General features: G+C 39.6%; 1 protein-coding gene across 1 annotated transcript; it reads right to left on the reverse strand.

The window, feature by feature from the left end:
• Positions 1-574: 574 nt before the first annotated feature.
• LOC310937510 (uncharacterized protein) lies at positions 575-12,308 on the reverse strand. The gene is made up of 18 exons (XM_083901793.1): positions 12,270-12,308; positions 11,695-11,876; positions 10,959-11,099; positions 10,273-10,390; positions 9,904-10,046; positions 9,058-9,135; positions 8,237-8,326; positions 7,967-8,147; positions 7,610-7,831; positions 4,838-5,019; positions 3,772-3,825; positions 3,123-3,263; positions 2,836-2,953; positions 2,454-2,596; positions 2,300-2,377; positions 1,208-1,297; positions 934-1,108; positions 575-811 (listed from the first exon to the last, which is right to left on the reverse strand). The coding sequence occupies exons 2-18, from the start codon at positions 11,869-11,871 to the stop codon at positions 585-587; spliced, it is 2,358 nt and encodes a 785-aa protein (XP_083757919.1). The 5' UTR covers positions 11,872-11,876; positions 12,270-12,308; the 3' UTR covers positions 575-584.
• Positions 12,309-15,217: the final 2,909 nt, after the last annotated feature.

Consider the following 15,217-nt stretch of genomic DNA (forward strand, 5'->3'; position numbering starts at 1 on the left):
ATATTTGGAAATCATATTCCAGGTTAGTAACATTTAAAGGTGCATTATGTAATAAATCTAAAGCAACTGGCCATAAAATCCTCCTAATATGTGACAGAGACTCAGGAATAATGTTCATATAACAAACTGAACTCACCAACAACAAAGGTACAGACAAAATATTTGCATTAAAAAAATATTTTGCAGACTGCAAATCATGTTTATGTTTTGAAATCATGTTTTGGCATGTGGCGCCACCTACTGCCGTCTACCAATCATTGCAGAGTCTCAGCTGCCGAGCAAAGACCTCGTTATTTTGAATTTGAATGTAGTAACCGTTTTTGGCCACATTCTTACATATGGCACCTTTAAGGGAAATTATTTGTTTTGCCCATATTTGTCTCAGTCTGAGATGCATCACACACCAGCTCCATCTCCATTTCCTCCAGTATTACATAAAAAGAAAATCTAAAAAGTTTAGAATTGTTGTTTATATAAACACAATGTTAGTTGTAAAAACCCATATCAGTCGAAACAGAGAACCCAAAGTATTTCGTGAAAAACCTTTATTCTTCCTCCCTCTGATTAAACAACGTAATGGTCAGTTAGGGGGAGCAGAAGCGGCCAGCAAACAGAATGCTCCTTGACTTGTCATGACGGATGAAGAACAGGAAGGGATGGTCTGCGGTGAAAGTGGCTCTGGGCTTTAGAGCACAACCCAGCATCATGATGGCAGCAGTGGCTGCAGCAGCCTCAGTTCCCTCCTCGTTCACGTCCACAAAAGCCTTGTGGACAACTTTTGACAGGACAAGCTCATTGTTATGAGACATACCTGTAACAGAAGAGAGTAAGAGAGAGTATTTTAGGTACGCACGGCCCGCTGAACTACTGTATTTGTTTTATCCGACAGGTTTTGACGCATATCATAATTTGTAGTGCAGATTCATGTCCTACCTGAGAAGTCACTCTTATCCATATCAAAGGCATCCACCATGCCCATGCTGGCCAGGACATCCTTCATGTCATACGTCTCCTCCATCTTGAACCGAGGCAGACTCACCTTGACATCATAACGAGACATGACTTTGGTCCATCTCATAAAGTTGTCGTAGGTCAGCTCCTTCTCCAGCTGGGGGAAGCAAAAATTATCAATTAATTCATTTTACGTCACGTGGGTTTCAACATGTGTGGGAGTGCATGTGTGTATGTGTGTGTGTGCGTGCGTTACCTTCTCCAGGCCAGTTGAATTGTCGTCTATATCCATGGGTAGAAAGATGAGCAGGCTGAGCTCTCTCTCTTTGTAAGGCAACTCCAGGATCTGTACAATAACAAGTCCAATAGTATAGCAGGCAGTGTTGTTATGTACAAAAATACTTTGTTACTGTACTTAAGGACAAAATTCATGTATCTGTACTTCACTTTGTTAATTAGAGTTAGAGCAACTGTAAGAAATCATATCTCGCTGAACATTAGAGGTTGTACCAATATTGTCCAACTTAGGGTTGCCTATGTCAACAACTAGTACTATCAATTGTAAAAGAATGATGAAGGAAGAGGCTCCAGACGGATTTAATTAAGTAATCGGAATCCTGTCAGAGACAAAGATGCTCACACTTTCATTGTTAGAAGAAACCTTGGACTTCAGTCCCAGACCTAGTCATTAACTGTTTGTATGCAAATATGTATGTATATGTGGAGTTAGGAGAATTCACCAGGAGGAAGTAGTGCACTCAGACAGGACTGAAGAGACAACACCAGATAGAGTTTGCCTCAGCAAGGCATAGGGTAAACCATGCTTTCATTGAACCATTATCGTTATCTTTGTAACTACCTTTAATATAATGAACCTAAGGAATGTATTAATCCGAGAGACGAAGAAAACCCTGTGTTTTTCTTACGCACCTTTTACTCCTGTCCTGACTATCTTTGTTTTGTTAATTTGTTAATTGCCTGTACTTATATTGCACTTTTCTTGAGCTGTTTTACACTACATTCACACATCTTTCATACCCATTCTGCACAGCTGCAACGTGGACTTCAGTGTCTTGCTCAAGGACACTGATATAGACTAGCCGAACCAGGAATTGAACCCACAGTCTTGCAGCTGAAAGACAACTTGTCCTACCACTGAGCTACCATGGCCCGATCTTAACTCCTCACTTCTTTAATACGTTTACTTTTACTTCTAAAACTTAAGTACATTTTATATCAGAAAATAACTTTTGATACTTAAGTACAGTAAATGTTATATACTTTAAGACCTTTACTTAAGTAATATTATAAAAAGTAACTTCTATGGCTCATTAAATGTCTTGATTACCTGGAAGTTGAATTCAGCATCATAGTAATATCCGAATGTCTCGTCATGGTGCATCATCTTCACTGGCTTAGTTTCGTTCTGAAAACGGAAAACAGAAACGTTCATAACTGAGAGCTTGTACATTTCATCTTTTTGGTTTGCAGCTCAGTGTTACCTTGTTGATTTTAAACTGAGCATCTGTTGTTACACTCTCCTTAAACTGCTTGAGCCATTTGCCTTTGAAGTAGATGGCATTGACCAACACCAGCTTGGACAATTCACCTACTGTACCTTTAGCCAGCAAATCCTTTATTTTACCTAAGAGAACAAATATAAAATTATGAGCACAGTCCCCATGTTTCATCCAAGCAATAATTGGTCAATTTCAATCAGAACCAGAAAGACAAAGTTCGACAGGAGTTCTTACTGGAGCTTAAAGGTCATGGCAGTGTAAGGCAATATTCATTTATGTCATTTTGGAAATTCTGCAACTTTTGCATACACTGCGATTACATTGCATGAAAGAGAACGTGCAGGTTTATTGCTGTGTCACTCACCTTGTGTCTGATTCTCCACCCAGGTGTTGATGTCCAGCCTTGCTTCCTCATGGTTGGTTTTGAAGTCCACAGCCTTCAGCTCTGCGTTGTAGTGCTTCTTGGTTTTTTCTAAGAAATCCTGGAACATCAACACCATATTTACTGATTCTGGTCAAACAAAGGGTTCATTTAACTTACTGGACAGGGAAGTCTTTATAGCAGCTGCTTTCCACTCCGTTCTTCCTCATTTGTGATCAATATCCCATGTTCATATGTCAACATAAAAACACTCACTGAAGCACACACACCTCAACAAACTCGTAGGTCTGCTCCCCATACAGCTTGTTGGCAACACTGAGTTTGTACTGAGCCTCTGGCTTGTTGAGCTCTGTCAGTAGTTGGCTGAAGTCGGCGTGGAGATCGTCCTTGCAGCACTGGGGTTTTATACTCTTTGGACATAAAGTAGACATTGAAGTATTAGAAACACACTGAGTAAGCGATGGATTGGTTTCATATACAGTAGAGTATGTTAGAGTGGTCTGCTGGATAACTTGTTTATTGATCGATGAGAATATTGTCAAATCACATGTGCATTGTTTTCCTTGGTCCATGATAAGTAGCATATTTGATATATGTATTGTTGAAGGATAAAGTTCAGTCACTTCCCTATAATATATCCAAAAATACACTAGGTGTATGTGGTGGGCACTGGCCCTTTCTATTTCATTTACAACCAATTATTTGTAAAATAGAACTAGAACATGCAAATAGCATCATTATATAACCTGGTATAATCAAGCACAGTGTATTGATTGGTCTATGTTAATAAATAAATGGATCAAGATGTGACATAGAAAACGCACAGAGCACATTCAAAACATTTTACATCCAAACCATCTGTTAGTGAAACAATTTGAGTAAGTTTAGTATTCATGTGCAAACTTAACCAATGCAGACCTGCTTCTGCTGCTGCATCAGTTGTACACCTTCTGCAACAGGAAAGTTGAGGACCTGGTGGTGAAAGACAGTTAAGATTGACATCGCATGTCTCTAGTTTGGTCAAGATGTCATCAAAAATGAAAACTTCAAAAATGAAGCCATGTCAAATGGTTGTGTCTTCAACCCTTCCATTCATCTGTGGGACAAAACCTTGCACAATTATATTGGATGTAGACCTGGTCTTCATTTGTCTAAAATAGATTTCCACTGATTTATCCACATTTACTGTATCAGACAGACAGACTGTGCTGTAACATGTTTCTGCAGGTACCAGTTTTGCCTCCTTTTAAACGGCATTTCTTGTGCCTGGCAAGAAATTAAGTGGCAGGCTCCTTCAAGTTCATGAGCTCACGTGCAGTTTTATTACCAGACCTCAGGCAGGATTGGAATTTTACACCATACAATCACAGTGAATTCCCAGAGAAATTTGACACTTCATGTGTATTTTTGTCTCCATTAATCAAGTATCATAGAAACAAACTCAATAGCTTAAAGCCCTCATTGACCCTGATACTTCACTCTTATCTCCTTTTGCCATACCTGGGTCTAGCTTGGCCTTTGCAATCATTCGGAAAAATGACATTGACTATTCTTGTTTTATACAGTGTGTCAATGCCAATTACTTTAACTGAATGCCTCTAATGAATGCCTTTCACTCACACTCTCACATATGGTCAATTTAGAGTGACCAATTCACCTAAACCCTAATTCTGCATGTTTTTGGACTGTGGGAGATAGCCAGAGAACTCGGAGAAAACCCACGCACACACGGGGAGAGGCGTTCAACATAATAGCTAGTTTTGGTCCTCCTGTAACATTCATTTCACAGAGCCAATACAGTTATTAAGCTTTGTCAAGCTTGATGTCCACATCAGACTATTTTACAATTTCAACCCTAATCATTTGTAATACGTGAAACGTGTTTCCCCTGTTGCTTTCTGGATATTGATTTTGAGTGTGGTATCTTCCTGTTGTTGCGATATGTGTGTACTCTATGCACTAATGTGGTTGTGGTTGCTTGTACCTCTGACATCTGTGTGGCTGTGTTGCCTCTGGCTCCCAGCATCACCATAGCCAGAGCTGAGGAGATGCTGAAAGGAGAGAAGAAGACATTTGCCGTCTTGTTGTTATCACTCAGCTGTTTGAGCAGATCCAGACAGAAGGTGGTGTTGGCCGTGGACAGAGCGTCTGATGATGCCATTGTTTCTACAAAGAAAGCAGATCAGAGCATTCATGATCACATTAGATCCCAGCTTTTGTATCTGAGCCAAAATCACACTGAAAAGTTAGTTAGAAAGGGTTAACTGTATTAATTATTCCTGTTAATATTAGTAGTATTATTACATCAATGTTAATTGCATTATGTATTGGGGACTGAATTGAAATTGGCAGCACTTTTGGCAACATTGTCAACAAATTCAAATAGTTTTAATAAACTATGGTGGAAAAACGGGCAGTTTATATCTCTCTGAATTTCACAGTACATTACTATGTTTCCACATGAAGCTAGAGTATTGTGCATGTGTTGTTTTAGCAGTGTTATAATGACCAAACGGTTGATGTCACCTTATTGTAATACATTCAGAACATACAAGGTACATGTATGCAGAATATAACATGGTTCCATCTATTGTCTACTGATTTATCCTACACATGAAGGACATGGGTCACTGAAGCCAATCCCAGCTGACACAAAGGCAGAAGGGTGAACCTTCTGCCTTTGTGTCAGCTGAGGAGGGGATTTCTTGGGGATTGCAAAGCCAAAACAGAGACGAACAACCATTCACTCTCACATTCACACCTATGGGCAATTTAGAGTGTTCACTCATGTACACCACAGCATTTACTCTAGACCTAGATCAAATGTTTAACCCACTGATTAAAACAATACATACAGAAACCAAGAGTCTGCAAACGAAACCGGTCACTGCAGCAGTCACAGTCTGTACTTACAGTCAGATGCTTCTCTTGCAAGGCAGCTGCAGCTGAGGAGTGACTTCTCTGTGAAGAGGCAGAGTCTTTATATACAGGTGATGACACGCCCTGAAAACACCAACCGGTTTCAGGTTTAATAACATGATATAACACAAAGGTGTTTAAAAAAAAAAAAAAAAAAAGAATTCTACACCACAGAATCAGTTATTAGTACTGCAGTAAAACTAATGGCGTGCACAGGCAAGTTGTTTGAGTTTCCATCAAGTCCAGTTGCCTACAGCATATGGCTAATTATTAAGATGTGACATTATGCTCATTCACGTGTGTCTTGGGGTAAACATAAGTGGCGTGACGGTTCGGTCTGTATTTTTTGTGGCAATCAATTCATTTGCCAAATCACTTTCCTTGATAAACAACAAGACGACTAACAGATTTATGAAACTGCAAATTGTCTCATTGTTTTTAATCCAGTTTATTTGTGTGTGCGCGGGTGTGAGAAGCAGCAGAGAAGGTTCATGGATGTTGTGAAGGAGGACATGAGGACAGTTGGATGATTGAATTTGGCTATTTTTTAGTTCCCTCTTCTGTCACACCTCAAAACTTCCTGTTTGCATTGGTTCACATGACAGGGCTATTCTTCCATGTTAAGAATGTCACTGAGGTCCCTGAGCTAAAATCAGTTTTAGATTCCTTAGCGGCAGAATTCCATCCTTAAAAAGGTCGCTAAAGGTAATTATTGTTAACTTTTAAATCTCATTGATATTTAATCATAAAGTTATGTTAACAAATAATTACATTACTTTGAAAAACTTCATCTTAGCGTCTCTAAAAAGTTCCTACAGGCAGAAGAGCTGAAAGAAAAAATGTGTATATTATGTATGTGAACATATTCCTATATTTTGTTATGTTGATATTCAGCTCTCTGTCATTATTTCATATACGTTAATTGATTCTGACTTTGTTTGTATTTTGCAGAATAAAATGTATTTAAGTGGCTGACTTCAGGCCACCATTACCAAAGCAGTGAGTAAACTCCAACAGAAACCCCATTATAGCATGAAAGGCAAAATAAAGTTTCATCAAGCATAGCCAGCCGTGCCAAACAGGAAGGTGACAGCACTATCGAAAACCATGTTTTAGAACTTACATTTAGTGCCTTGAAGTAAAAGATGTGTAGCAGATCAGAAGCAGCAGGAAGATGTCCAGTAGATTGTAGGGCTGACAATCAGCCAGATTAGACAATATATCTCCCTCTAAATGAACTTCTCTCTCTGTTGTGCTGCGATGAAAGTCTCTCAGTTAGAAGATGATGGGGTGAAAACATATTTCAGGAAGAGGGAGGAGCATAGGGTGACATAAGAGTGTATAAGAGGAAGATGCTCACACGTAGACTTTAATACTATGCAGAAGAGGCAATCTGAAGGAGATGGGAGACAGCAAGGTGATGCCAGGCGAGAATGTGGGTAGCATCGGATTGGTAATCTGTAGGATGACTTTAGAGGTAAGAGGAAGCTAGTGAAGGCAGAGCCAAGGATTAAATGGTGGAAGCTGAAAAAGGTAGAATGTTATGCAGAGACAGCAAGGGAGATGTAGAAAGTATTCACGAGCACTGGGAGCCTAGACCTGCAGAAAAGAGAGACTAAAACAGGATTGCGCACTTTTAATCCATGTGTCAGAATGGAAGCATACATACAAATAGCATAGTCTCAGTTCAAAACATAATATCATGTTTAGTCAACATTACAGATATATTGATTGTAATGCATTGTGGTACCATAAGACTTCACTTTACATGGTCCTGGTGTCAGAAATATGTGGCATTACATTGGTTAAAGTGTGAATAAACAATATAGGGATCAGTTTGGGGAGCAAAAGCGGCCGGCAAAAAGAACGCTCATGGTGGCATTATGGCGGATGAAGAAGAGGAAGGGATGGTCTGCAGTGAAGGTGGCTCCAGGACATAGACAACAACCCATCAAGTTGACAGCAGTGGCTGCAGCAGCTTCAGTTCCCTCCTCGTCGACACCCACAAAAGCCTTGTGGACGACTTTTGACAGGACCAGCTCGTTGGCAGGGGACATACCTGTAGCAGAAGCAACAGAGAATAAGCCTTGCTGAACAATTGTATTTGTTTTAGATGACAGGACAGTATAGGTTTTCTTGTTTCCTGTATCTTGACATGATACATCTGAATATGTAGTATGGATTCATGTCCTACCTGAGAAGTCACTCATATCTGCATCAAAGGCATCCACCATGCCCATGTTGATTAGGACATCCTTCATATCATAATTCTCTTCCATCTTAAATCGAGGCACACTCAATTCGACATCATGCGGTGTCATCATGTCGCGGGAAGTCCACTCCATAAATTTCTCATAGGTCAACTGATTCTCTAGCTGAGGGACCACCAAAAAAATCAAATATTTTTTGTGTGTCACATCGGTTTCTATATGTGTAGAAGTGTGCATGTTTGAACTTGTCCTACCTTCTCCAGACCAGTTGAATTGTCCTCTATATCCATGGGCAGAAAGATGAACATACTGAGCTCTATGTCTCTGTAAGGCAACTCCAGGATCTGCATAATGACATTTTTTCCAGTATTACAGCAGGTGTACAGTATTTGTACAGGACAGAGTAATAAGTGCAAAAATAGGTAGTTGATTTCATTGTGGAAAACTTGGAACATAACCAATCTAAAATTAGGTAATTTTTATAATTCTTATATTATTATAATTATTCATACTCATGGACCCCAATTGACAAAGGTAATCAATGATCAATTTAGCTGTAACCAGTACCACAGAGTTAGTGGGTTAGTGATACATATTGATTCTAAAGCCAATCTACCATCTTAACCAAGCTAGATCACCAAGAAATGACAGTTTAATTAATCAAATTTGGACATGGTCTGACCATTCTTTTGAGATCCACTGGATTTATGTTTCAGGAACACCACCAGAGATGCAAAAATGTATTTTAATCAAACTCAAACTAACGTGGTGGCCAATGAGTGTCATGTGGGGTCATGTGAAAAAAAAAAGTTCAACTATGTGGAAAATAAGCTTAAAATCTTTCGGTCAAAAAAGATAATTTCATTTGAAATATTTTTAAATGCTCAGTGAAAAGCAATGCCCATGATTCATTTAGATAAATGAGAGAGCTGCTTTTAGCTGTTTAATGTGACTGTGCACATAGCCTCAATGGCTCTGTTGAATATGCTTCATTGTACAGCCCTCAAGTCAGTTACCAGGTGGATGATGCCATGACAGACACTATTATAACAGACTCATTAAATGTATTAATTACCTGGAAGTTGAATTCAGCAACAAAGTTTAAATCAAAGATCCTTTGCATGTGCATCATCTTCACTGGCTTAGTTTCTTTCTAGAAAAAAAGAAAGAACACGTGATCATTCTGCTTTTCATACTGGTGATATGTTACATCCACTTCCATTACTCCTGGACGGTCCTGACCTTTGAAGAATGTTGTAATTCAGTTTTGGTTTTCTGTAAATTAGACTTTCCCCATTTCATTTAGGGTTGAGTCTTACCTCTGTATGTCTTTTGGTTTACTTCCCCTTTGTTTTAACCCGATTACCAAGACCCTAAACTCTATAACCCCCAAACCCTAATGGACTTGGGTTGTGAATTGTAAGCACTTTCCTGGCTTGATCATCGATAAATTGTCATCATTCCTCGTGCCAACCCTACATTACCTTTATAATGCCAAGCACTGGCTTAATTTGGGAAATTATGAAAAAACTGTATAAAATGGTGTTTTCTCAGTGGGGGTCTGTGGTGTTGGAGGGTCTGTGGGTCTAGAGGCTCCTCTAAGGCGTGTCATTCTGTGGGGTGGGCAAAGGCAGCACCTGTTGCCAGTGAGTGCCAGTGGAGAAACTGGCATTCTGATGGGGCATTTGCTCCTGACTAGTCCCTCATGACCCCTTCCCACCATGTTAAGACGTCAAGCTTTGTATGAGAATAGACTGCGGCTGTTGAAGAAACATCAGTCGCCAGGGAGGGACGTTTTTCAGTCGCCCAATCAGCTGACTGTCTTGGGTGGAGCCGGTCTAGCCGGTGACCATATTGTACCATTTTACTCAGGTACCCCAAGGGAAGGGTGCCAATAATGAAAGGGTTGGTATTGTGTTACCTTGTTGAGTTTAAACTGAGCATCTGTTGTGTCCTCCGCTAGAAACTTCCAGAGCCAGTTGCATTTGAAGTAAATGGCATTGACCAGCACCAGCTTGGTACTTTCATCCATTGTACCCATGGCCAGCAAATTCTTAATTTTGCCTGAGTTTGGAAAGCAAGTTTGAAATTAGGAGCTCAGTTCCCATTATTTATTCAAGTAATGCTAGTCAACAATTTACAGTACATCAGCACACCCAGAAAAACTGAATTACTGCCCTTGTAGTCTGGCTTTAGCATACAAACATGACTGACACAAGATATGAAGCAACGTGTATTGAAGTTCATCGATTGAAGGGCGACTTGCAGGTTTTATTAATGTGTGACTCACCTTGTGTCTGATTCTCCATCCAGGTGTTGATGTTGAGCCTTGCCGCCTCATGGCTGTTTTTGAAGTCCACAGCCTCCATCTCTGCATTGTAGTGCTTCTTGGTTTTTTCTATGAAATCCTGGAAACATGAGCAAAACATTTGCCAATTCTGATCAAAATATGAGATACCAACTCAGATTGAGACATAAAAAATATGATTTTGGGACCCAAATCTAAATAGTTAATCATTGTGAATGTATGTCCAGGTCCAAGTAAATGTTTGTGCCAAATATTGATATAACATTTTCTTCTTAAAATGTTACATTCATAATACGTTTATCTTCAGCCACCAAGATCTATTAATCTTTTAGTCCAAGTGAACATTTTGATTCTCTTGAGGTTTTCCTGCAATATTGCATTGATTTATGTGATCATCACGACTTGGACCTTTGACCTATGAAAAGTCTTTTCATCTGCAAGTCCAAGTAAATATTTGGACCCAATTTAAAAGGATTTTCTGAGATTCCTGAGAAATTGTGTTCACAATTTTGCCAAATACCTCTGTCCACTGGCTGTTTCCAGATGTAGTGAATCTCAGAAATGCTAAAACCTTCCAGATTCCAGTCTGAGCCTCTGAGTCGCACCAGCCCCCTCTCTTTGTTCAGTTGTATATAACAGTATCTTAAAATTGTAATATGCCCACACACCTCAACAAACTGGTAGGACTGGTCCCCGTACAGCCTGTTGGCAACACTGAGGGAAAACTCAGTATCTGGCTTTTTGAGGTCGCTCAGAAGTTGGCCGAAGTTTGCATGGACATCGTCCTGACAGTGCTGGGTTTTCAGACTCTGGTGACAAATACAGAATTGTTTGAGAGACGCACTGAGCCCGGTATAGACCAATCTAAAGTCCAGAATCTATAAGACAGATCTGTTTATTAGAACAACATGAGAACATCAAACCTTTTGTAGATTCTTGTCTTTTATACATGACAAAGTAAGACAAAGTAAAGAGGATATTTGTAACATTTCATTTTGTCCTCAAAGAACCAGAGGAAAATGGGTTACCCATTAACGGGTAATGGGTTTGGTTTTCATAGCCCTAGAACAATCCTTTTACATATTACTACATTAGGCAAGGGCCTTCCTTTAAGGAGGCCACCATCTTGCCATTGTCTTCAGCAGCTTCAATGAACAAATCAGTCGGGGTGTGTATTTTGCATTTTGAAGCAGAAGCTCACAATGCAAACAAAGAATGATGTAGGTGTATGAGAGGGCCACTGTAACTCTATAAAAGCATTTGGGAAAGGGAGGGGTGAGCTGTGGATAAAACATATTAGTATGCATTTTAATTCCTAAGTGTTTTATACATGTATACACTTGGGTCACTGTTTAAGTACAGTGTCCTAAGAATAGCTGCACAAACCTCTCTCTGTTTTCTTACCTCTGACATCTGTGAGGCTGTGTTTCCTCTGGCTCCCAGCATCACCATAGCCAGAGCTGAGGAGATGCTTAAAGGAGAGAAGAAGACATTTGCTGTCTTGTTGATATCACTCAGCTGTTTGAGCAGATCCAGACAGAAGGTGGTGTTGGCCTTGGACAGAGCGTCTGATGATGCCATTGTGTCTGTGAAGAAAGACCAGAGCATAAAAACATTATAAATCTCTTTACCCCGCAGGAATCTCCCATCCCCATCGACCTGATAGAAAATGGTATATTCGGATAGTTTCTACTCGGTTAGTACTAGTCTCTATTTCAGCAAGAAGCAAATGTATTGTTTTTACTACTAGTATTATTATTGAATTATGTTGGTGGTTATTGTCACATACTAAACAGATTCACCAGAATATATTTCCAATTCAATAACAAAGCATCGTAAAAGTATGAAACCTTTGGATCATGGTGGGAAAACAACATATTACTGTCGAGTTTCACAAAGAAAGCAACTTTTTTCCCACATACACACACACGTAGCCATTAATACAACACCACACTGTATACAAAAAATAAAATACTCACCAAATGTCTACAAAACAATCTTACAGAGGGATATTTTCCTTCAACTGCTGCAGCTGTCCGGGAGAGTCACAGCAACACACTGACTACACACACGCTGCTGAAACAGCTTTACTTTGCAACATGATACCATACTAAAAGAGAAGAGTGCTTTCAGTTTCAGTCTTTTCTCTCTTAACTCGATCAACTGCATCTGCTTGAGTTATGTTTCCGTTACTAATCGGTTTCCTGTTTGCATTGTCATTTCCGGTTTTATTTCGTACTTTATACTGCATTTCAGGTCACTTCACTTCCTGCCCTGCTGTGTCTTCAGCATGTGTGCTGATCATCTGCCCCACCCTAATTAGCCGCACCTGTGTCTTGTTTACCCTCCTTCCCTTGTGTATTTAAGCTGTGTGTTGTAGTCAGGCTACGTTTACACGAGCACGGGTATTTTTTAAAAACTCCGGCAAAAGTGGAGATTTAGGAAAACTCCGGTTTCGCGTTTGCATGTAAACGGAGAAAAACATAGTTTTAGGCAATCTGCGCTCCAAAAGTGTGAACTTTTTACATTTGGTTATGATCATGGAAGCATTCCGGGTAGCGGTAGCATTTCTGTTGGTGCAAGCACTTTTTACATGTTTGCATTTGCAAATACAGCTCCTATATTATGTAGCGGAGCAGAAACGCATTAGGGCTCGGAGGTCAGCAATTTCGGAGCTTCTTATGTCAGGAGCCAGACCGCGTCACCGCCAGCTTCGCCGGTTTTGGGTCCGATCTGGGCGGACTGTTGTCTGGTGGGAAAACTTTGAGAATTATGTTATTATCCCGGAGGAGTGGCATGAGAATTTTAGGTTGTCGTGATCATAGGAAAAGAAAGGGTCTCGTCCGCGCTACTGACCAATTGAGTCAAACGTCTGCGCTGGCAGCCATCTTGCCAAAGTCAGCTCGCTCACGCATAACATGTGTTGTAGTGATACATGGACTATTTAAATAACCATAACTTGCTTAATTTTCTACCGATTTTCAGACGGTTTGGTTTATTATAAAAGTCAGAGATGTAGTTATTATGACACTGCATATTTAGGAATAAATATAACCATGGGCTTTAAATTAGATATATGTATACTTTTATAATAGAAATATTTCTAGTATAACAAAATAATTTAAATTATTACATTATTTAGTTTAAACAAGTAATAATTCAATTTATTGGATTATATTAATAATATTATTTTTATAAAAGTGACATTTATTTGCAATAAAAAAAAAGGTGCAAGGCGCATTCCCTTTACAAATATACATAAAAAATGCTGCATGTTGAAATCCCCACCCTGTAGAGAGAACTAGACTACTCTGGAGGTATACGCACAAAGGACAGAAATAATTTAAAAAAATGACCCAAGAAACATTGTGGAATCAATAATAATAAATAATATTTATTAAATGATAACGATTTACAATAGAGAAGAACATAAGGTAACGGGAATGTGGTATAAATCAGTAAGTGGAAGGGAACCAAAAGTGTGGTGCAAAGATCAGTCCTGTAAAATCAAACAAAAAGCCAAAACGCAGAGAGAGAGAGACATATACGCACCTAAATTATCATTATTATAGTTTGTATGTATAATATATGCAATTTAAGAATAAGATAACCACACTAAAAACAGAAACATTCAGTGATTGTGTAAACAAACATATTCTAAAAAGCCAAGTATCAACAACAATCTTGCAATACTATTATGTCCTAGCCTCACTGTTCCTGTGAGGACCTGCATTGTACATTCTTCCACTAACGATTATCGTAAATATAAATCGTAATATTGCAATATGTTACAGGCGAAAGGTGATCCCACGGGTTCTCGTTTCGAGACAACGGCGATTAGAGCATCAGTTGGCTGCACAAAAGTCTGGCATCTTCCCTGGTCAAAGTCAGCAATTTCCTGTAAAAATCATAATGCAAGATGTTTTTTAACAAACCAACCTGATTGGTAGTGATGTTACGAGAAGTGCCGAGGCTTCAAAGCGCGTGTCGAGTAATGAAGGGGGCGTTTCCGCGAAGTGCGTATCGAGGATTGCTTCATTTAGGGGAGGAGCCAAAAGTGATGACGTCCGAAGCCTCGCTGCCCGCCTGTACCACCTGATCGCGTCGGGAAGTGGTTCAGATTTTGCCGAGGTTTTACAACTCTATAGACCCCACAGGCTCCATTCAAAATGTGGGGTTGTGAAGGAGAGTTGTGGTCAGTCGAGAGTGTGGATAGAGTTTGGAGAGTATGGATAGCGTTTATATAGTTAGGAGGGTTTAGAGAGAGATTTAGGAGAGTGAGGAGAGTAGGATGTGATAGGTGATAGGATGGTGATAGGTGATAGGATGGAGCCAGTGAGGATGAGGAGGATTTCTTCCTGTACATCCAAGTTACACAAGCATAATCTGTGCCCGTTTCGTAGTTCCACAAGCGCTTTCACTGTCCTCTACCTGATTACGCCCATGCCATTTTCCGAAAAACATTGCACAACCAGCCATATTATGATCATAGCTGCCAACTCTCACGCATTGGCCGTGAGACGCACGCATTTGATTGACGTCTCACGCTCTCACGCCACAACTCTGATTTGTCACGCTGAAGTAAATCACGGTTAAAAGCGGTTCTCAATATCTGGCAGAGAACTGTCTCTGGTTGAGCCAATACATCCATAAATGTTCATTTGACACTTCCTCAAAAGAACACCAGTGGTAGTCCAGTGGTTAAGTAGGTGGGCTACTGTCAAGAAGGTCGTAGGATCAAGTTCAGAGTTTTTTTTTTTTTTTTTTACATTATAATTGTATAAAGCATTGAGAGTATGAATACGTAAAGCATATTGTACAAATAATTAATAAGCTTGGGATGCATAAAATATTACTTTAAATAAATAGTCACACATTGAACGTTTACAGCACTAGTTACTGCATCGAAACTGCAGCAAACAAGGCT

This window comes from Microchirus variegatus (genome assembly GCF_963457635.1).
Source record: "Microchirus variegatus genome assembly, chromosome: 15".
NCBI lineage: Eukaryota > Metazoa > Chordata > Actinopteri > Pleuronectiformes > Soleidae > Microchirus > Microchirus variegatus.